The 23,757-nt window shown below is 42.2% G+C and overlaps 4 protein-coding genes across 5 annotated transcripts; 1 reads left to right on the top strand and 3 right to left on the bottom strand.

Moving 5' to 3' along the window:
* Positions 1–361: 361 nt before the first annotated feature.
* Positions 362–9,869, top strand: LOC111080794 (protein spitz). Of its 2 annotated transcripts, none has more exons than XM_041592448.1 (3): positions 362–463; positions 5,794–6,007; positions 8,445–9,869. In XM_041592448.1, exon 3 carries the CDS (start codon positions 8,715–8,717, stop codon positions 9,453–9,455), a length of 741 nt encoding a protein of 246 aa, XP_041448382.1. In that variant the 5' UTR covers positions 362–463; positions 5,794–6,007; positions 8,445–8,714; the 3' UTR covers positions 9,456–9,869. The 2 variants fall into 2 exon arrangements, with proteins under 2 accessions (XP_041448382.1, XP_022232302.1); XM_022376610.2 differs by lacking the exon at positions 362–463 and adding an exon at positions 5,000–5,127.
* A 689-nt stretch (positions 9,870–10,558) lies between these two features.
* Positions 10,559–11,729, bottom strand: LOC111081784 (cytochrome b561 domain-containing protein 2). The gene is made up of 3 exons (XM_022377924.2): positions 11,316–11,729; positions 11,049–11,241; positions 10,559–10,929 (listed from the first exon to the last, which is right to left on the bottom strand). The coding sequence occupies exons 1-3, from the start codon at positions 11,622–11,624 to the stop codon at positions 10,619–10,621; spliced, it is 813 nt and encodes a 270-aa protein (XP_022233616.2). The 5' UTR covers positions 11,625–11,729; the 3' UTR covers positions 10,559–10,618.
* An 808-nt stretch (positions 11,730–12,537) lies between these two features.
* On the bottom strand, positions 12,538–13,572 carry LOC111081783. Its single transcript, XM_022377923.2, has one exon. It carries the CDS (start codon positions 13,328–13,330, stop codon positions 12,659–12,661), a length of 672 nt encoding a protein of 223 aa, XP_022233615.2. The 5' UTR covers positions 13,331–13,572; the 3' UTR covers positions 12,538–12,658.
* An 846-nt stretch (positions 13,573–14,418) lies between these two features.
* LOC111080792 lies at positions 14,419–16,030 on the bottom strand. The gene is made up of 2 exons (XM_022376608.2): positions 14,795–16,030; positions 14,419–14,724 (listed from the first exon to the last, which is right to left on the bottom strand). Exon 1 carries the CDS (start codon positions 15,835–15,837, stop codon positions 14,881–14,883), a length of 957 nt encoding a protein of 318 aa, XP_022232300.2. The 5' UTR covers positions 15,838–16,030; the 3' UTR covers positions 14,419–14,724; positions 14,795–14,880.
* Between the last annotated feature and the right edge of the window lie 7,727 nt (positions 16,031–23,757).

A 23,757-nucleotide genomic window follows, 5' to 3' on the forward strand; every position in this document is an offset into this window, starting at 1 on the left:
TTAGGTAATAAATAATACACAGCCGACTGGGCTGGGACTTGGTTGACCAGCAACAATGACGTCACATTTAGTCAACATTTACGTTTTATGCTTTGGCCGTTTTTGTTTGAACCTTAATATGTAAACAATCCAATGAAAAAGAGTTCTGAAAACTACCCAATCTAGAACAAAATGTATTGAGGAAATGGATACCGTTATTTGTTTAGGGCTGAGAGGGCCAACTAGCTAGTAATATTAAACGGAATATCAAAGTTATGGAATAGAAACACTTGAAATTAATGTTTTAAATTTATGGTATTTAAATGGTATTTCTCGATACTGAAATGGTATTTAATGGTGTTTATTTTTTGGCAGGATGGTATTTTTTATCGTTATCGTCACGGTCACGCTGCTTGCAACACAAATTTGTAAAAAATTTTACTACGAAAGCGAAAAAAGTAAATTACAAGAGGCCAACAACAAAGTAAGTGTACCATTTATGTAAAGTTAGCTAGCATAAAATATTTTCCCATCCTCAAAGTAGTTAGAAAAGACGCGTGTGTTGGAGGGAATGAAATTGCGTGCCAGAGTTTCTGCATGCCTGAGTGTGTGTGAGTGTTGTGTATGCAAAAAGCAAAAATAAGACAGTTTTACGTGAATAATCTGTGTGTGTGTGTTGTGCTGCCACCGCAAATACACATTAACAATAGCATGCTTAAATACAGCTTTGCCCCTGCGACTGCCGACACTTTTTGTTTATTTGAGTGCGGATACTTTGGCAGGACTAGGCACAAATGTAGGTTACTACACTGCACTAAAACATACTGCTGCAGCTTTTTCTTATATTTCGGACATTTTTTTATTTGTTAATTGTAGCGCAAAAAGTAAACAAATTGTCTACACATCGTTGGCAACGCGCATGTCGTCTAGACTTTCTCTCTTAAAAGCGCGCGTGTGTGTGTGTGTGCATACCTGTGTGAGTTTAAGCTGAAAACAACAAAATTTCATTCATTGCTCATTTCTGAGAAAAAAATTACACACGATGCGGACGCCGTCGCCATCTGCAATAGCTTCACTGTATGCGTGTGTATAGTGTCATGCATGTGAATCTGTATGTACATACATTGTGCAACATGTTGATAGTTTCAAAAGACAGCTGCCGCCTTTGCCTGCCAGGGTGTGGTTGCCACCTATCTTTATGTTTTATCAGGTGCGTACATAAGTCTCCACACAGTCAGTAACCTGAACATTTCCCTATTAGGTTAGGTCCCGGTCCCGTCCCCCAGGTCCGTGTCCATCTTTAACTGCCAAACCACATTCCAGAGTTCAACATTCTGTTCTTGACGTTGCCGTTTGATTGCCGTCATTGGCCGCGTTTTTTTCACACATTCCACGCGCTGCGCCGTCTTCAAAACACACATGTAAATACATACATACATACATAGACATCACACACTTGCTTTGGTATACTATTGATTTCAATCAACTTTGTATACGCTTTTCGCTCTCAATCACCATCTTCATCTCTTTCTCTTTTGCTCTGGCTTCGTTTGTTGTCTCTCGTGTGCCCATTTATCAATTAAGTACCGCGTCCGTTTGTCGGCTCATCACCAATTTATACATACATATGAGCATAGTACATGTCTGAGCAAACAGACTTATATGTATGGACGTGGACGTGTACATGTGCATGTGCATGCGCGTCTGTGTTTGTAAATTCCATTTCCTGTTTATAATGCTGTGGCACACCCGCTGTCGCCTTTCCCTGGTTTCTGTCCGTTCGTCATTCAACCCTCCTTTGGAAGCCTCCCAATACGCATGGCGTCTTCTTCTTGCGTTGCCACTTCAACAAACAGACTTGTCTGTCTTGTCGGCAGCAGCGCGCGAGCGGCGCGGCCTGGCTGTGTGGCCGCTCAGACGCTGCACAGTGGGCAACAGAAGCTGAAAATGAAGCAAAACGAGAAGGAACGTTGTGAGTCGCTCCTGTGGCCACGACTCTACTTTTTACATCAGCTACATCTGTCAACTAAATCTTCATCTACCATGTGGCGAAATTTTGAAATAAAATTTTAACAGTGTAATATCACATGAGTCTAGAAAACAAGTCGGACAGATATAGGCTCGGCAATTGATGCTGATCAAGAAACGTCATATTTCAGATTATTCTTAACTCGCTATCGAAACATATTTTCCAGAAGCATACGATCTGCCACGAATTTCAGCTTCCTTGAAATTTCACTTTATTCAACCACTGTACCGTACCATTGGGCCTCTGACCGCTGTTTAGGAACCAAGTGGAATCAGAACACCCAAATGCGACGCTCCGCTCTCATTCCCAGCCTGATCCGGCTGTCACTGTTGTTGTTGTCGGTAGCAGCAGAGCGGCGGTGTGCTGAGTAGTACAGTACGTGCCACTTCCTTTACATTCAGAAAAATAAAAATCGCTTGCACACAGACACACACAAGCGTGCATAAAGAGACGGGTCAGACAAACGGACAGACAGCCAGTTTATGCTGTATCGCTAACAGAAAGCGGGAGCAAGGGAACGGTGTGCTTGGCGTCTGCGCAGAGTGTGTTGGGTTGTTTTTTTTATGCTAGTCGTTTTTTTTTTATTGTTCTTGTACAGTTGCAAAAGACACTCTCTCACCAGAATGCACACACACACTCATACTACACTAAAAACAGTGAAAACGAGTTTGATGTCTCGGTCGATATGGCAACACTGTTTAGCTCCCCTCCTTGAGACCAGCCCCCCACCCCGCCCCTTCATTCACTTGCTTATTGGAAGAAAAATGCCTCTGCGCATTTGATTCGGTGTTGTTGTTTTTACGTAAGAAGGCCGTCGAACTCAGCATAGAATAGAGGTAGTGACAGATAGAGAGGGAGCGAGAGCAAGAGCGAGAGCATGCATGCAAATGAAACGAATATGAGAACGCACGTTCAATTGTATGAGTGGTGAAATAGAGAGAGAGAGTGTGCACGTGTATGTGTCTAATGATTACCGTTACAATTTGCATGTTGTCTAGTCAGACGTCTCGCGACCCAGACTAGACGACCCAGCAGCAGAAATTGGAAAATATTCTCAACCTGACCTTTTATCGTCACAGCCTCGCTCTAATACTGACTCTACGTTGTTTGTATGTTTATTAAATATGTAAATTAGAGAAGCCGCTAAATGTATGTATGTAGCTGCAGCATTATTTTATTGATTTTTAATAGTAGATATGTAGGTACATACGTAGAATCTGCACTTGTGTACGTACATATGTATGTATACATTTGCGCTGTGTTTGTTTGTATGGATTTGCGTGCATTGTGTTGTGTTGCCTCTGGTTCAATGTCCTAACCGCACACAACAAGTGCAACAATATTAACATCACCACCATAAAAAATGGAGAAACAAGTAATAACTATAGTCTGCATTCCGACTAAGAAATACCCGCTTTTTAGAACATTTTACTTGCCAGGGAAGATGCATTTCATTATTCTGGGTGCAATGATGCCCATAAATATATATATTTAAGATTTCAGAGGACTTTTCTCGATTAAACTTGAGCTACTGGGAGACTCCACATATGTACAGAAGGACATCGCAGCCCATCAAGTATATAAGAAGAACTAGAAGTGCAGAAATACAATATACCTTACGAGGTACACGGCATAAAAATACGAAGAAGGAGAACCTGTAGGGAAATGCAAGTGCAAAAGCGTAGCGTTCAAGATGGATACAGAATGAGGGCAGGTCCTAGGGCAATCTATTAACATTTTCATCATCATCTTTTGTACAGTTGATCTTGGGCGGTGTGTGGTGCTATGTATCTTGTATTGTTGCACAAGTAGGATGGGATTCACAAAGAACATGTTTTGTTGTTTCTTCCTCCACTGCACAGAGTCTACAGGTCTTACCAGAGAATGTTTTATTTGTGGAATTTGTTGAGGTATTTAGCTTGGTTGAGGTTTGCTTAATCCAGGATAAGGAAAGTATCAAGATCTGCTCAGATAAAACAACAGATATAACTTCCCAACGATTTATATAAACAGTTTGATATCTTCCAACAAAGAGACCCAGACAACATCCGTAAGCTGTAACCCAGAAAACATTGTGTCAGGTTGGCGTTTTCCTCTTCGGCACTTCGTTGTTGTATTGTATGTGACGTCAATTGGCTTTGGAATGGTGTCGGCGGCCCACTTACGGGGAACCGGCCCGGCTGCAACTCAAAGTGAACTCCCAGCCCCGTCTGTTCGACTACCGGAAACGTGTCGTTGTAGTGCAGTGCATATGTATGTACGTATATGTATGATTACAATTGCTACATGGTTGTGGGCGTTATTAAGCGCAAAACCAAAATGAGGTATCTCCGGTTCGGCAGTCTGGCAACGCCATGGCCAGCGGTCATCCTTTTTGGTTTGGCTTTTTGGCGCGCATCTAACGTACAACTACATGAAAGGTGGGGGAGAGACGAGAAATTTCCTGAGGAATGTTGTTTACGTGCGCGCCTGCGCACGAACTGAAGCAACCAGAATCCCTAGTTCCGTGAATTCGACGGCACTAACACAAGCACAGGATGGGGAGGGGGAAAGAGTCTGAAGTCGTCTGCGTTTCTTCATCCTGTTCGTCCCGTTTGGCCGGCTACCTGCCTGGCTGGCGGGTCGGGTCTCTGTCCCTTGTCTCTGTCCTGTCCTTCCTTCGTATCTTACCACCGCGCTGCGTCGCTTCTTGTTTGTGTGCCTTTTTGCTCCCCCAAACTCGTTCCAATGGCGTCGGTGGCGGCAGTGGCGGCATGTCAATAACATGTTGATCCTACATCGTGCGAAATCTTGTGGCAACACCAAAACAAAAACAAAACTGCGAAACAAGCTCGAAAGCCGCGCGCCGCATTGTTGTTATTTATGCCGCTTCAGCCTCATTTTTCGTCTCGCAGTGAGAGAGAGAGAGAGCAGCCAGAAAAGAAGCGGTGTATGGACGCCTCTCATTGCAGCAGTCTGGCCACTCCGGGGTATTTTTGTGCAGTTCGTTTTCGGTTTGTTCGCGGTGCGGTTGTGTTTTTGAGCTGCTGCGGCGGCAGCGAACGTTTTTCGCCGTTTTGCCTTGCCAGGCCGGTTTCGAATTTGATTGAAAAAATTTGTTATTTGTCAGCTATGCAAAAGTAATGGTTTTTTGCTGTGATTGTGGAAATGGTCGAAGATTGTATACTTTTCTATATTCCAAAGTGGTCAACGCCCTCACGCGCTCTTTTCCCCCTCCATCCTCTCTTTGTGTGACAGAGTAGCCTTTTATGGCTGTGTGCGTTAGTTTGTGTGAAATTTATGCTTAAATTTAATAAAGCACCGGACTAGAATATATATTTTAATATGGTTTTCTCTTTTTGATGTGGATTTTTGCCCGCGCCCCGTTTCGGCTTGTGCAAAATTCTTAGAATTCTTGACAACATTCCCGCGCGCACACACACACACACACGCATACAACACATTCATGTACACGCTCAGACGCAGTGAACAAATTTCATTTACTCCATCCCCCGTGAACGCTGCTGGTAAAGAGAGCGAGAGAGAGTGCGTCTGTGTGTGGTCATCAACACACATACAGGCACATGCACTTGAACTCTCGTGTATACACGCAACACACCTCAATTGGTTGGTGTCTCTGCTAAAGCGTTGTCTCTCGCTCTCTTTTAGCATAAAACTTGCAAAAAACCGGTAAATTTTTTAAATTGCACAGTGAGAGAGACTTGAAGAGAGCGTTGCTTGGGATTTGTTCTTGTTCTGGAATTTCGCTTAAACCATATTTATCACACACTTTGCTTTCCTTACAGTTTTCTAAACACACACACACACAAGCGCCAAAAGAAGAGGCAACGAACTCGTGCAGCGACGCCCAAGAATGGAACAGAGCAAGGCAACATGAAAATTACAGCAACAACGAACTCTGAAAAGAAGTAGAGAAGAAGAAGACAAGACGCCGTGCCGATGCAGATGCCGATTGCCCCAACAGTACAACAGTATTTTATTAGCGAGTGTTGTTGTCATGTATGTATGCACGCCGTTTTGTTGCTTTTAGTATGTTGTTGGTATTATTATTATTGTTGTGCTTGTATTGTTGTTATTGTACTTTTTGGTTGCACGCATTTGTCATTTAATCGTAGGTATTTTCAGTTTTACGAGGTTGTTGTAGCAATGAAAACGATCATCGAACTTGTTTTGTGATAGAAATGGAATCAAAATGAAATGACGAGCCGCTGATCTTGACCTACACGCTCGCAAGTTCAACGCAATTTATATGGTTATTCAACTTGCTTTTTGCGCATATTTCTGCCTACTTCCTCCCGAAGAAATATGTACATGTGTAGTATGTACACACACACACACATAACACACACTTATAATTTTTATAACGGAAATTTTAATAATCTAGATGTCTGCTGGGTGAGAAAGAGAGAGTGCAGCAATGCTGCGATTGTTAACTGTGAAAACACACACACACATCCATGCATATATGTACATATGTACTATATGCATATGCATCTCGCATTTCTCGATTGTAATTAATGTATTTTTGCGACGTGGTTGCGCGTTGATCCTCTTTCTTATCACGTGAAATGCCAAAGAATTTGGCGACAAATTGCTACAGACTGGCGCCAAAAATTTGTTGACCGTTTTTTGTTTTGTTGTTGTTCTGTTTCTGATACCTAGCACTCGTCGAGTTCAAAGGGTATATTTGCAGATGTGTGTGCAGTATGTATGGCCCAAGCTAAATACTCTTTGAATTCTGGCTATTCCATATATCCTACCATTATTGTTGGTTTCTTGTTTCTTATCAATGTATGTGATTGTTGTTTACGCGTTACATATATTATTACTGTTGAAATGTCGAAAATTTGCTAAATTAGCTATTTGTACGTACCTTCTGCCGCTGCCATTCATGTCCATTCATATTTGTGTATTATCGCTAGACGCATCATCATGATCATGTTGTCGTCGATTTTTTTTTTTTTGTATATTTATTTATTATGCCGGTGGCGGCAAAAAAAGTACAAGTCAAAGCCAGTCCGTGGCCGTGAGAACATGAGAAAAGACAATCGTAATGTGAATCTCAGCCGAGCACCATCTGTGGGGCGCTCTGGCTGTCCAAAGAAATCGAATCAGAAGAAGCCTAAGGTGAAGCCTTGTGTCATTCTTCAAAGTGGTTGTGAAATGTTTGCCTTTTTATGCCTATTCATATCACAGCCAGCTTTGAGGAGCGACACGATGCTCAAGACAAGATAAATAAATCGTCAGACCAGACCGTCAACAAAATCAAATCAAAAAACTCAAATCCAAGAAAATGAAAACAGTGCTTATTGTATGTAACGTTGCAAGTGTGTTTATTTCGTTTATATATATGTATATATATCATTACATCAGCATTAATCCAAAATTGAAAAATTCTAAAATCCCGCAGTCAATGATCCTGAAGAATCCTATCTACAAACTATTGGCACATTCATGCTGGGCTCACAAAGTGGTTGTGAAATGCATTTTGCTTTGCCCGCATATCACAGCCAGCTTTGATGAGCTCGGCGTAATGTATCGTACATCAATCATAATACGTATGTATCCACCCCCCACCCCCACATGCAGCACACCCCGACACGCACTTACATCTCTATATAGGGATTCTATAGCGAGCGTTTCGTTCCCATTTTATATTTTGCAAATAATGAAATAATCATATTATCTTTTCCACGAACATCAAAACACTTGCATGCGTTTGAAACAAATTTCAGAGTAATTTTAACTCATTAAAAAAATAAATACCACCACGTATTTGGCCCACGAAATGCGCAGAAATTATAACAAATTGGCTGTTGAATGTCTACAGGCCAGGACTGTAATGCGGACGATCAGACCCATCAGCTTATCGGGGGGAGTTGATGTGTGAAATTGGTTCAAACGCCGCAAATAATCGAGTGCAAAATATTAACAACATTACACGTTTTAATTTACAATACTATATTTTTATAATTTAAACATTGCAATGAACAAAAACAAAAATGATGCCACATCTATTATGATGTTGCTTATCTAAGCCTCATCAAGTGGTTGTGATATGGATACCCAACGCATATCACAGCCAGCTTTGATGAGCTAGGATAATCAACGGGAAACAACGTAAATTGATTTTGAAAAAAAAAACCCAAAAAAGTGAATTTGGTCGTGATTCTCAACAAGTGATATGGAAGGGGGGACATACCCATGAAAAATGCAGAAATTTTTAAAAAAATTTATCAACTGTATTATATCATACATATGACGATCCATAGCTGCGGATCAGTTTTTGATTACATTGTCTATACATAGAGTACATATTTCTGATTTAATGCAGTTATACTTTTTCTTTGTTTTAGTCGAGTACACAATTCTAGAGCCTACATAGACTTCACCCTATTTATCATCACTACTAATGCCAATTTCGTCTTCTCCGCAGATACACATGCGCCCCATGAACTGAACTTTTATGTTCAAACATCAGCATATGTAGAGCTCAAGCCACACAATTCAAAAGTCGACGCTGACGACGCTCTTTAGCGGAGCGGAGAATATACATTTTAATTTATTTTGTGATAGTTTCTAGTTTATTTGTAAGCTTTAAAGAAACCAAACAACGATTGCAAGCCAAAAAGAAAACCAATATCGAAATATCCAAAAAATCCGGAAACGAAACGAATCGAAACACAAGCTACAAATTGTAATAATAATGATGCATTCCACAAGCACAATTGGTGTGAAGACGATCTACAATATGGGAAGACCGTATTTGCTGGCCTTGCTGTTGATCGGCTGCCTGGCATATCCGGCCTGCATTGAGGCCTGCTCCAGCCGCACGGTGCCCAAGCCGCGTCCTTCCATATCGTCGTCCATGTCGGGAACAGCATTGCCGCCCAGTCAGGCCCCAGCAACCACAACCACTGTGCGCACCACAACGACGACCCCCAGGCCCAACATAACATTCCCCACGTACAAGTGCCCAGAGACATTTGATGCCTGGTACTGCCTGAACGATGCCCATTGCTTTGCCGTGAAGATCGGCGATCTTCCGGTATACAGCTGCGAGTGCGCTATCGGATTCATGGGTCAGCGGTGCGAGTACAAGGAAATCGACGGGTCCTATCTGCCCAAGCGTCCGCGTCCCATGCTCGAGAAGGCCAGCATTGCGAGTGGTGCGATGTGTGCACTGGTCTTTATGCTGTTCGTATGCCTCGCATTCTACCTCCGATTCGAGCAGCGCGCTGCCAAGAAGGCCTACGAGCTGGAACAGGAGCAGGAGGAGGATAATGAGTATGATCAATGCGATGATCCGAATCAATGCGAGTGCTGCCGCAATCAATGCTGTGCTGCCGGCGACGAGCCTCTCGTCCAGGAACGCAAGTTGCCCTATCACATGCGGCTGGAGCATGCCCTTATGTCGTTTGCCGTACGGCGCACCACAAAATTGTGAATGAATTGGACACGGACAGGAATATGCCTTGGGTAACAGAAAAACTGTTCCATTCAACGAATTTTAAATGTGCTTTAGTCAAAAGTCCAAATTCCTATTTACTAATTGTTAATTGTAAGCTGTCCACATGCTGTCCACAGTTCACAGTGAAAAAGATCTTGTCTACTATAGAAGATAATTCCACTTTCTCAATCCAGACAAATGCCTACTAGAGCAAGCCTTTGTATTATCAAATCGAATGTATTTTACGCTACTTACGCTGGCTATTTATTTTATCCTGATATACGTATCCACACACACACACACACAAACAATGAAAAACACGCGCCAAGTATTATTTATTGCGAGGAAGAAATATATATATTATTTAAACAAAATCTGAATAAACATAAGAAACTGCACGATGCAAATGAATGTTGAAGATGTTGTCCTTTTAGCTACTTAAGTTCTGTTACTATTTCTACAACGTTGTACTTTGACAAATTTTAGCCAAAAGGTTGCCCTTGTTAGAGTCGAAACATTGTGGGGCTTAGATGACCAAATAGGAGTGGTGTCCCAGGCTATGTTGCTTTTGAACATTAAATCCAACGCCGATACAGAAAGGGGATGTAAAGACTCACAGTTAAGGAAACGACCGAAGCCGTTCGATGAGCCTTGCAGCTGCCTATTCCAGCGAAACGATTGTTTCCATGACTGTTGTTCAACCAATATAACGATTCTGCGTCAGCTTGGTTTTACCCTCAGCAGAGGGCTACTTTATAGGGCTGGAAATTCCTCCTTTTTATTGTCATATAGTCTTTATAGGAAAGACTATAAATGCGGTTTCAGTACTGGGCATTCTATGATCAAGATAATACTCAATTATGATGGTTCTTTATCAACTCTGACCAGACTGACATTCTGGACATGCTGTTATTTGGAAGGGGGACTGTTTGATTGATCAATACCCAGCGGGCTTTCCCAGATTGCAATGAAACACTGCTAAACTATTTGCTCGTGTTTATGGGGCGATCACCGACGATAAGATAAGCTCATTAAGTAGACCCCATAAATTTGTAGACAGGTCTATATCCGTTTGTCATTAAATGAAAGGCAGTGGGGAATTAAATTATGAAAAATTATATTTATGCACATTCGATAAATTCGTGGTGATATCATGCACCTTAAAACTGACGCGAAATGTTTTCACACTTCTGATAGAGTGCCTTCATTGGGCCATAGCTTGACAGAACCAACGACGTGAGGGTGAGGCACTTCATCAGAATTTGAAAGTCCGTCTCGCTGCGACTCGTAAAGTAGCCCGTCTGGTAGCCGTAATACTGGGTCACCAATGCAATGACAAAGCAAGCGAAGCCCAGAAAGTTGTGAAACGTCTTGTTCAGCAATGGGGCAATCAGCCTTTTCACCCGGGTGGAGAAGAGTGCACTCAGGCCAGAGGTCATGGCCAGTATGCACAGTATAAACGCAGTGAAACCTGTGGGGGAAGCACGAAATTCTGTTCATCACTGGAAATTTCATTCAGCTGAGCATTCCGAGATAATGGAGCATTCCCTCTCTCGTATTGTGTCGCTCTGTCACAGTTTGTTTACTCACCCAGCTTCCCGTGCGTAGAGTGCAGGGAAAAACCTTTCTGTATCATTTTGATAAGGGCCCCAGATGCTCCACAGCATCCGCCCAGTGTCAGGAGTATCCAGTGTATTGTGGTTTTTGTATGCCGCTTGTAGCTATGTGTGAGAACATTGCCGCTATAGTGGACCATGACACCCTCGGCCATAAAGAAGGAGAACTGTCAATGGAACGAGATGATCTTTAGAGACTGCCCAGGTGACTGATTTTTCCCCTTAATTCTAGAGTAGTTACCCCAATGGTGACCAGCCAAGCATGCAGGCTAGTTCCTTGCAGTCCAGTGCGCAGTGTCAGATATGAAATATAGATGGTCACGAAACCAATGCAGATTTGATTGAGAACGTTCAGAAAGTACTCCAATCTCTGCCAACGATTCTGTGGCTCGTCCGGGGACAGTTTGTTGTGGGACATTTTTGAATATCGTCGCGGAGATTCGATTAACACAAATGAGGGTAGTCGGCGTGCTGGTCTCGTCTGGATTGTGCTGCCGTAGTCGACAACTCGCTGTGATCTACTAACAACCGGCTGCTCGGGCTCGGCCATGGTACGCTGATTTTTGTAGTTTCTGTTTTAAATTTGTTCTAAGCTCTTATCAGCGAGTTGACATAATGTTATTTTCGTGTTTAATATAGTAAGCTTTCAGTACACGGTACATATGTATGTACAAGTGCTGTTGTACTGTTCCCAGCTGATAAATGTGTCCTGCCTCTCATCAGACAAATTATTGTAAACTAATTTATTGGTACCAGAGCGGTAAAAGACCGTAAATTTAAACACCGATCGCACTTTATTGTACGGCCAACAGGCGGCCCGAAACGACCATTGAACTATGTCCGTCCGTTCGTAATTGATTTAAATAATCGCTAACAGTGTTGGAGTGCGACTGGCGAAGCTTTTTTCGCAGCGTCATATTAGCGCACGCCGCTCTTGATTACTACAAATAAATACAATTTTTATTTGAATTCGTATCGGTTTCCTCTTGGTGAAGTGAAGCTATTCAAGTGCTACGCTGCGCTGCGCTGCTCATAAATCAGATAGCAAACTAAACCGCAAGTAGACCTTCAATCGTGCTCGTTGCATTTATTTGATGGGCGGTAGATGCGACGATTTGTCAGTTGGCAGCTAACATCACTGAGTGTAACTAGCTGAGTGCAGCTGAGCAATGCAAAAATTAATAATTAAATAAGCTGACTAAACATTTTTCAGAATGAATGATCTTACCACTGTTCCCTGGTCATATTGTGCTCATTCGCTGAATAATTGACAGGAAGCATATTATTTAGTCCATCTGACTACTAGGCCATGTGCCGGTCAATTCAGGCTATGTATGGCCATGTTTTATGGTACATTCCCGGCAATGATGTGCTGCAGAGAACAGGCATGGGGGCTGAAAAATTAAGAGAAACAAAAATTTAATCGTTTTCAATTATACATTAGTACATATATATTTATACTTATATATTTTGTTGTATTTATTTATTTATTTGTAGCCTAAATTGTATAAATATTATAGCTTAAAATACGGATGTACGAGGAACACAGAACACTACACAGGAACCTTTGAACAAGCATCGGGTTTAGCCATTCAAACTGAGCACTTTCTGGTATAACGATTTGATGGCTCCTATGCTAGTCAAGACCATGGACACGAGTGTGGCTACTCGGATGAGGATAACAAAGTCCTCTCCCTGTCCTTTGAAGATGGAGGTCTGTCCATATCCATAGTATTGGGCCATCATGGCAATCACATAGGCGGCAAAGCTCAGCGTCACGTGAAAGGTCTTGTTGATTAGCGGCGACACCGCCCTGCTCATGGCTCGGGCCAGGACGGCCGCCAGTCCACTCAGCAGCGAGATCAAGCAGAGGACGAAGGCAGCAAAGCCCAGGCTGGCATGTGTGGTAACACCAATGGACCACTTGTCGCGAATCAGTTGGATGAGGCAGCCGGCTACACCCATCCCGCCACCGATCACCTGCAGCACGACATGGATGGCCGTTTTGTATTTGCGAGTGTAGCGCAGAGTTAGCCAGCTTCCGTCGTAGAAGCACATCATGCCCTCGGCCATGAGGAAGATAAATCCGAAGGTAACCAGCCACGCATGCACGCGTATGCCACTCAGGCCCTGGCGCAAACACGTCCAGCTCACCCAAATGGTCACGAAGCCAATGCACAATTGATTGAGGACATACAGAGCCGCTTCAATGTGCTGCATCACAGAGGTTTTTGGACTCGATTCTTTCTCACTCATGTTGGCAACAATTATTTAAACTTGGGCTCCGAGTTATTTTTCTGGGTTTCGACAGGATTACTTTTATATGGTTCAAGGACCTAAACTTTTTGATTCCACTTTTAAGCACCTTTCATGTCCTAGAAAAGGATAATTTAAAATTTGTTCTACCCCTGCAACGACAGCTCCTGTGAACCGTTTTTCATAAGGTTTTTCATTCAACTATATTAACGAAATGGGGTAAAGGCTTTTATTGCCTACAAAGAACGAGTCGACTTTTTGAGTGCACTCAACTGGCAGACTATTTGTTTGCTATCGTTTCATTCTAATGTCTTCGACTCAAAGGATTATACTATATAATTGATAGGGGAACTGGACGTTCACGTTCACGTTCTCATTGAACGTAGTATTCCAAGTATACGAGCTATCCATACGCTCTGTCACGATGTAAGTACCAAAGATTAGTATGGAAGCAGCTCCCCATCGAAAAGTCTTATGCGCTAGGACGCACGTTTGCCATTGGCGCTCTTGGGCATGAGCCCGGAGCTAAATATAGACAGGTTATTAACAGTAATTGGAGGCACATTTAAGTTGAGCAGTTAGTTGCTCAACTTAATGAAACATATGTATTTCGATTAGAGCGCAAGTCATTCATTCCATCCCTCCCTTATCGAAATGCAAAATCGCACGTACCGAGATAAGGTTCGCCCGACATTCACACACTCGCACGCACACTCGCATTTCGGTGGTAGCTGAAAGTGGTTTCAGGTCTGTGGCACAGCGTCTGGACAGACAATCGGTTGGATTCTGATTATAGAACATTAATTAACGACTCTTGTCTTGCGTGAATCGTCCTGCACATCTTAGGTTGGTAGAGACAGAAAAATAGCAACACTACATTTATTTAACTCATATCTAACTCAATTACTTTAGATAGCTCGCATCTGCCTTTCACTCAGAGTGTAACGACTACGAATCTCACTGGGAGAGCCGTGGAGGGAGAGATAGGGACTCGTCATCGTCATTGTCACTCATCAGGTAAAGAGCCGGCAACCGATGGCACTTGCAGAATTGATGTCCCTCATTCAAATCTCTGCTTTACTGCATACACAAATTTACGATTAGAGAACAAACAACATTTATTTACAAGCAAATTACCGCATACAGATAGAAGCGAAGCGAATGCTTATATGGGTATGTATGTCTACAAATGTTTATCAAATCTCGATCTTAATCCTAATTGAAAGTCACGACATACATTTACATAGTACATATTATACTTAAATACACACGTATCAATTGAGGAAAAGGTTTAACAGGTCAATAAAATACTATCACAGCCTCATCCGACAGAGTTCCTCCTCTAAGCACAAAGAGGCTGCCGCAAAACATAACATAACATAAATAATGGAGCCCTATCAATAGAGAGTAAAAGTTAGACTGGGGAATTACCGGTAGCACGGTAGGTATTCGACAGATACATACTACATATACTACTGCTGTCAGTGCGGCTCATCGTTTGGGTGAAATTTATCTGTTAGCATGGGCAAACATCTAGACCAGTAACAATCTCAAGGAGGCGGCGTCTTGTCGCTCCCCACTGGCTTGGACAAGAAGTACATAATCTTCAATATCTCACTAAACTTCGGAGTATCTCTGGGATGGCGCTTCTCGAGCCCCGCTATCTGCTCGAGAGCAACCTCCACATCCACTACATTGCACAGGATCGATTGCAGTCGTTTGGGAAATTTGCCGGGAGAATCCTCAACCCGTCGGCGTGTGGTTTCCAACATATCAAGCTGATCTTGGGGCGTCACCTTGTGGTAGCTGACCACCAGCGTGGTTAGCTGCGGCAGCTTGTCCGCCAGTAGAAAGCCATAGTCCTGGGCATCGGATATTCCCAGACGCTGGAGCCGCTTGGCCCCCGCACTCTGCAGGATAGTCTCCTCCACTTGGTGTCTGTTGGCGGTGAGGTCCAGATGGGACAGCGACAGCTGATCCAGTATCTCGCTTAAGTACTCCGTCTCAATGGAGCATTCACGGGCGACCAGCGACTCGAGCTTGGTCAGGCCGATCATGTGCTTGCCCGTCACATAGGCGCTGGACACGCTCAGACAGCGCAGCTGGCGACAGTTCTTGGCTATGGTATTGACCATGCTGTTGTTCATGTTCTCATCTGCAATGCAAAGCTCTTTCAGATTACTAAAGTCTCGGCGCAGATAGAAGCTCAGTTCGGGGCGCATGAGGTGGCGTCCCAGGTACGAATCGAATGCCTTTGAATGCACATTCCATATGTAGAGCTCCTCCATGGCGGAGCTGGTCAGCTCAAAGAAGTAGACGTAGTCCGCTTTGCTCAACGGCTTCAGCATGGCATCCGACACGGAGACATTCCGATACCGTGGCTTCCTCCACACAATCAGGCAGAGCAGCTCCCGGAAGCGTGGCGACAGTCGGCACATCTTTATTTGTTCCACCAGTGGCAGGTACTCCAGTATATGGCACACACAATCGTCGTTTAGCGTCTCCATGGCGAAATATGGCAATATTTAACACACTTAAATTGTACTTTTTAGAAATGCGTTTTGTTGTGGATTTCATCAGCTGTTTGCTGCCGCCAGAAATTTTACTGGAATGGTGTCTGACCTAGACAGGGTGTCCAACGTACAGTGCTATCATATTCCTCAATTTTGATATTCGGTGTAATGTTACTAGCTACATAGAGTTTTCAGCGCAAAGCATCTAATTTAATCCGATTGATGAATCAATTTTCTACAAGATTGGCTTATTTTAAAGATCTCTTCTATTGGATTGTTTATAAAATAACGTAGAAAACAAACGCAGGTTTTAGGAAAATTTTGTGTATTTTATCAGCTATTTGCAGTGCTGGAAGATGCTGCCAGAAATTTAGCTCGAATTCGTTTGTACGGTCACACTGTTAAACTGCATCTTTACAAAAATTTTACTTGAAAAACAGAAAAAAAATACTGCAAAATAAACGTACACCATAAAAACAAAAAAAAAAAAGTTTAGCATTTTTTTGTTATTTTGGGTAAAAAACTTGGCTAATTTTCAAATTTGACATGTATTTTACACAAACTACCGATATATTTTTGTTCTGGCGCCCTCTTTTGATAGTTACATGAACTAAGCATGGAACAGGCAACTACCGTGTGATGGCGCCAACAATTGGGTAAATATATATAGGATATTTGTGTCTGTAATAAAACCATTGTTTAAAGTTTTTGAATAAATAAAAACTGAAAATGAACGTTTTTCAATTAAAATTTTCCGTTAATTAATTAATAATCAATGTATTTAGCGTGAAAACAAATTTAGCGGAAATTAAATAGAGACAAGGGAAGAGTCGTGATTTTGTGAATCAATTTGCATTTGAGCGAAGCATTTTCAAATAGTTAGTTCCAGTAGAGGCCGTCGGTAATCATGGGACGCCACTGTGCAACCTACAAATTTGAATTTGCACAGTGGAGCCCCCAGAATGGAAGACGGCCACTGCTGGAACTAACAGCAATTTATAGCGTTTTTTAAATGCGTATAACTTTGCCATTTCCTGTCCGATCTGGGCGTGCCACACCTCCTCGTGATCGGAACATAGTTCCCTATCGTTTGACATCAAGGACAATAAGGATATTGCCTTGGAAACGCTAGAAATCCTTTATTGCTTCGCCATATTTAGCTTGACCAGGGCGGGCCACGCCTCCATCTGATCGGGGTAAAACTATAGCGATGGACAGTTTGGATCCTAACGATCCTGGTAAAGTTGGTCCTGACCCGATCCGAGCCCATTTGGCCGAGATATAGCGTTCCAAAGTTTTGGCTGCCAAAAATTTAAAATACTGGTTTTTTTAAATTAAGCTATATCTCTGCCAAATAGGGGCAAATCTGGGCGTGGCATGTCTTGTTGTAATCAGGAGAGCCCATTCCATCGCTTGGCATCAAAAAAAGGACATTCGGCAAATACTGGTTTTCGCAAAAAGGATGATGGTTACATCATGATTTTTGCGAAAACCAGTATTCCTCGGATGTCGTTTTTTTGGATGCCGATCGATAGTGTGGATCCTCACGATCCTGAAAAAGTAGGTCCTTCCAGGATCTGCCCCTATTTGGACGAGATATAGTATCGGAAAGAAAAAACCAGTATTTTTTTGTGACGCTATATCTCGGCTAATTGACGACCGATTTGGGCGCACCACACTTTTTCGCGATCAGGAGAATCTCCCCGATCGTTTGCAATCAGTTTCGCATCAAGGACATCAAGGATTAAGGATAAGATTTCTATAACTCCGACATTTTTCGTCCGATTTAGACGTGATGCATGTCCTCGTGAGCGGAAAGGTCTCGCCTATTTTTTGAATCCATCAAGGACCTCAGGGCTGGATGGATACGCCCGTTACAAGCAATTTTGTAATATGAAGGCAGAATAGGCCAGCCCAAAAGTATGCTATACTTTTTGTAAATAAAGGAAACCCCAAAATTATGCAGTGGTTTTTATATATCCGGCTTTTAAAAGACATGCAGCACTGCTGGCTAAATCAATAAAATAAAAAGAAACCCACATTTTACGTCCGATCAAGACGTGACACACTTTCTCGTGATCCCGATCCTCGATGGGTTACAACCAGTTTGACATCAAGGACAATAAGGATATGGCCTTTTGTAACCTTATAACCTGATACAGCTCCGCCAACAAGATTTGGGGCTTTTCAATTGCCGCTTTATTTGATAGTTAAAATTCGAAAATTCTTATTTGTAAATGCTTTATTCGTAGAAACTAGTACACGACAGCTTCAAGCTTTCTGCAGGTCTCATCGTACTTGTCATGGAAGTTGTAGATCCGTTTCCTCTGCAATTCCTTGTTCTCAGCAACAGCCACCACAGCACCCGAAACAGGGTGCCGTTGCACAGCACCACGGGCCACAGGGACTATAGCACGCTCCACAAGGGCATTTACGAGTCTGCTGAACAACTGAAAAGGTAAAAAAATAGAAAATATTAGGAGATATCAAGTCAACTGTGATTTTATTCCAAAAAAATGGTTGATTGCCTGCAGGTGTTGTTATTGTGTTTTAGGGTAAATTGCTTAAAAGAGTTAATTATTCAACACTTACAATGTGTAAGGCCCTTTTAAGACTCCAGTTCGCAGAAAAAGGAAAACCGTTGTCCGCTCTACGGCCTCTTGCTCGCCTTGCATACGTATCAATTAACATTTTGAGTGTGTTTCCATGTTCAGCTGTCACTTTTGTACGCATCATGCAGTATCCGAACAGACAACAAGACCGCCCCCCGGACCAAAAATACCCCAACCATATCGTATTTTCGTTGTCTGACTGACTGTTTCGGAGGCAGGCGGCCATAGCCATTGGCTTGGTATGGGCCACACATGATTTGTGCGTGACCATGCGAAATGTAAATTATTTATGTATTGTGCGTCCGTATATAAGGCATTATTCCAACAAATGTATTGAGTTTTGCTTCTTTCTGACAGTCCCGACGGGTCCCGTTCCCGTTCCCGGCCCAGCGTCGCTTTCACAATAGCGCAAAAAATAGCCAACTGTTGGAGGCACCCTTGTCATGGCAGCATTGGACAGCAATTGATTGGCATTAGGGGGCTGACTTGAGTGGTGGGGGAGAAGCTGGTGTGATCAGAATAACGAATCGGCAAAAAATTAATGTACACTTTTAAAATTTGCATTTCAGTTATCGTAGATGCCATAAGTTGGTAGAACTATCCTCCAAACGGTGCCGAAAATTAGGTCACTGAACCCAAATCATGCTTATGGAAATCTGACAGTCTTATACATATATAGAACACACACACACACATATTAAAGCTAAACATAATATAAAGGAAGATATGACCGAAATGGTTACACAAATGTCTCATGAGCCTTTGGGGGAATGTTAATCAAGTTTTTTATAAAATCGATTAAATGAATCAATGAAGAAATACGAAGACTTACCAGCATTTCAGTCAAAATGCAATCATAATCGATCAGAAATGTTCTACAAGGATAAACTAAGGCATTGCCATTGCCACACTACCTCCTATGGCAGGCTATTGTCTAAATTAGATAATGACTATGACTGGCATACGTGTAGGTCATTCCACCACCGACTGAATGGATTTTCCCATGGTGGTTGCGTGCTCCTTCCTTGTCCGCCCCCAGCTCTGGCGTGGTTCTCGGGTTTCTCCATTTAAGTGGGCCACAATTTGTGCTGGCCGTTTCCATTGTTGCGGCTCAATTATGAACGTGATTAGAGCAGCCATGCATTATACACACTCATGTACATATAGATGTTTGTTCCCGATAACCGCTTCCCCCCCCACATAAGCGAGCGTTTCGGCTAAGCGGCAATTAGACGCTACGCGAAAGTGCTCCGATAAATTATTAGCCACCAAAATGATGGCTTTTAAAAACCTGCCACCTTTTCATATCTGGTTCTTTTCGCAAGAACAAATACCAGTCTCACTTCGGCCGAAAAAAAGGGGAAAGAACTGTATAAAACGCCATCAAATATGCAACACTTTTTCTTGTTCAGCGCCTTGGCAAACAATTGGCCAATTAAGTCGAAAGTTTGCCTGCTTGTCGCAGGAAGGTTCCGTCAGTGTAGCACCCACACCCACATCCAGCTCTTGGCTGCTGTCCGTTGGCCTGGCCCCAGCCGATGGCCATTGCATGCCAGGCGCACATTTTGTGGCCATTTGCGTGCCGTGACGCCTCTCGGTCCGGGACGGGACGGGACGGGACTCTTTTCGGACCCATAAGAGAGCGGCAGGAGAGACGAAGGGAATGGAATGCAGCTCGTTACGTGTTTTATGCAGATGGCCGGGCCCGGACTTTTTCACGGCTTACATTTTCGATTTTGTGCTTTTCGCCCACGGTTCCCACACCCCCAATGTTGGCATTGCAAATTCAATGGAGCACTTTTTGGCCACTGAGACTGAGTGCAATATTTCATTTTTAATTCGGACCCAAGAGGTGTGGATTTGATTTAGTTTGGCCAAATGCCCAGGAAATTGATCGGCATTTTTCACTCCCTTGTAATTTTTAGGGGTGGGGTTTGCCCCCAAAGAGCAATTTCCAGGGCTAAATGTGCATTTGGGCAGTTTGGTTAATGATAGTTTTGGGATTACTTGCAATGTTGATTCATGAGTCACTTTGGGCGAACACTTTAAAGTGTTTCTTGCTTGTGTATTAGTTTTCCATCACCATTAGGGAAAAAGAGAGAGCCAACGCTGTTCCAAACTTACCAAAAAGCAGACGAAAACATTTTTGAGGGTTCTTTGACACTAAGGATTACTTCTCAACAGGAAAACCACCCAACTTAAGTGCTAGGCAGTCACCCCTCAGTAAAAAATCTAAGCCCATTTCGTACCGCAACACTCTCTGAAAAGTAAGCAAAAATAATCACATTTAATTGGTTTAGTTTTGGTTTTCATGCTTTGATTTATTTTGTGGGTACTCTCATTTGTCATGATTTTCTCCGATTTTCTTGTTTTCTAAATGCCTGGCGAAATTATTGAACGTCTCAGCTAATTAAGTCAATGTAATTACATAATTAGTTTAAATTCATATTATTATATTTTGTATGTTCTTGTTCTTGTTTTTGTTTTTGTTTTTTATATTTGGTTTTGCTTCATGGAAGAGAATAAACGTGTTGGATCACAAAGGTTTGTTTTGCTTTTCGTTTTGCTAGGGTTTAATCTGGCTCAAAGGCTCTCTAACAAAAAGGATTAGAAACAAAGTTATTCGAATAGAATTTTAACCACATTAAAGCTTATGTACACTAAAACAACATAACTAACAATTTGCAATCGATTTCGTTGGTTTAGGCTTGAGTTAGGCTAAGGAGTTCATCTATTCTTCGTTTGTTCATTTTTCATTTTGTTTTTGTTTTGTTTTTTATAGTTTACGGTAAGGCTGAAGACAGAGTATTAAAAGTGTTTTTATTGTTTAAGAGTAAAAGTTGTTTATAAAATATATTTATCATATATCAAAGTATAGTATCCATAGTTATCCATAGGCGTATATTACAGTTTACCTTTTATACAGAGCCACCACCACAAAACACCGAGTTTCCATCCACCCGGGTTTCCATTTGAGCTAATAATATTTTTTGTTTGTTTTTTTCGTAACAGTACAGAGTTTTTTGTTGTTTTTTGTTGTTTTGCTTTTGGTTTTCTAAGGTTTTCTTTTGTTGGTTTTATAACTCGAATAATGCAAACGCTTGATCCACTAAACGAACTAGACTACTGTATACTCGTATATATAGTTATTTGATTCTTGTATATATCAGAATATCAGTAGGTGTATATTTTATGTATATATATTGTATTGTATGCTTGTATAATTACTAAATGGTATTTGAGTCAATATTCATAATGTCGTATGTCGTGTGTCGTGTGTCTTCTCTATGTATATTTATATATATGTATATATTGCAAATTTCATTAATATCTCTACTAGAATTCTCCACATTCTTGTGTATATATGTATGCACTATATATATGTACTATATATGTATGTATATATAGTTATCAATTTTCCCACTTGTTTCTTTGGTAATTGGTCCTTAGTACACTACATAGAAAGCATTTTAAATATTCGGTATCGTTTTGTTTCTTAGAGCAATTTCAATTTCCATAGCACGCATTGGGCGCCCACGACACGGCATCGCACTTATGGCTTCATCTGAAAGGCAAGGGAAGGCCGGACCTAGTACCCATTTAAGGGAAAAAACACCTTCGTCCTTTCATTTTTTGTCGGGTGTGTGTGTTTGTGTGTCAACAGGGACCTGTGTGTGTGGGGGAGGGGGTTGTAGCAGCAGCAGCTGGCCTTTTTACAGCCGCAGACTCAGCTTTTCCGACATCTAACACAGCTGTGACGACCTTTCAGACTAAAAATAAACACCTAAAACCCACACATAGACCCGTCAGTCACCGACCACCACACCACACCACATCAGGTGGTGTATCTGTGTGTGTGTTTCCCTTTGTAGCTGTGTGTGTGTGTGTGTGAGTGTTCCAGCGAGTTAATTGTGGACGGGTAAACGTAAACCCCCGGACTTAGCCAAACATTGGCATGCGTTTTGCCAGCGTCTAAAAACGCGTAAAAACGGCAGAAACCGCCAGCGACGCACATAAAAGTGTCAGGCAGACAGAAATTTATGTTGCCTTGCAACTTTCCAACACCCCACCAAGAGGCCTACCTGAGGGATCTCTACGCCACGAAGGGGTAGAGGCTGGGGTGTTCTGTTCTGCGACAGCCGTGGCTTTATTATTAAAATTGCCCCGAAAGTTGCTGCAAATTTTGGGCCATTGAGATGGCTCCTGAGGTGCGAGATACCCACATACTTGTGTGGTACTCTTATGTGAGAGCTACCAAGTTGTTAAGGTGCTAAAACTTCAACTGGCATTACTGCGAATAATAACTTGAAGGCTGTCTGGTAATTTGGTTTCATTGGGTTTAATTTTACTTGAGCTTTATGTCTCATTAAAAGTAGTTTTTTGGACTTAGATTTGCCAACAATTGCCTGGGGTTTCACAACAATTAGTAGGGTTATCATGGCTATACGATTTAAAGGCTTTCTTGCCTAATTTTGAGATCAGTTTTATGTATCCAGTCATATCTGCAGTATACCTATTTGCTAAGAACATCTATAATATTAACACTAATCAGCTGTAACTAAGCCTTGGAGATCTACGCAGGGAATTTCTTAAGCTAGCAGCTCCCCTGCCTTTATTCTCGTTCTTGCGAAACCATTCAGGTCTGTCCCGTTCTCATATGTCTTGTGATATAATATTATAGCCCCACCTTTAGCTTCATACCGCACTCCGCAGAACCCGATCCGAGCTATTCTATAACCATGCATATATTTTCCAACTGCTGCCACTGCTGCTTCTGGGCCAGTAGCCTGCACAACCATCATAATTAAGAGCCGCAATTTGCCTGGCGGTTTGCTAATTAACTGGCGCTCGCAAAAAAAAAGTGTGCCATGCCCGAAATCTAATTAAAGCTAATCCTTTTCTGCATATTGCCATATTTTGCACACTTTGAAAGGATGGGGAAAATATGTATGTATGGTAGAGGATCCTCCAATCCTCCACTGGTGTTGCCTTGCTAATTGGGACGCTTTTGCTGGAAGTGGGACGGGACTGTCTGTGCGATGCGATGCGGTGTCATTGGCGCCTCGGTGCCTTTTGTCCTTTGTCAACGTTGCCTGCTCCTGCGCCTGTGACAGTCGCAGTTTTGCATACAATTCGAGCATTATTTTTGTCATTCGTTTTCTTTTAATGTTTAATGTGTATCGCAGCTATTTTTGACCTTTTTCATCATTTTTTCATTCAACTCTTTAGTTCACCTTCGCTTATGGACTAGTCGTTTGGTTAATTCTACTTTCACTACTACTTTCTCCTTTAGAAATTTAGA

This window comes from Drosophila obscura, unplaced genomic scaffold (assembly GCF_018151105.1).
Source record: "Drosophila obscura isolate BZ-5 IFL unplaced genomic scaffold, ASM1815110v1 contig_179, whole genome shotgun sequence".
In the NCBI taxonomy this organism is placed as follows: Eukaryota; Metazoa; Arthropoda; class Insecta; order Diptera; family Drosophilidae; genus Drosophila; species Drosophila obscura.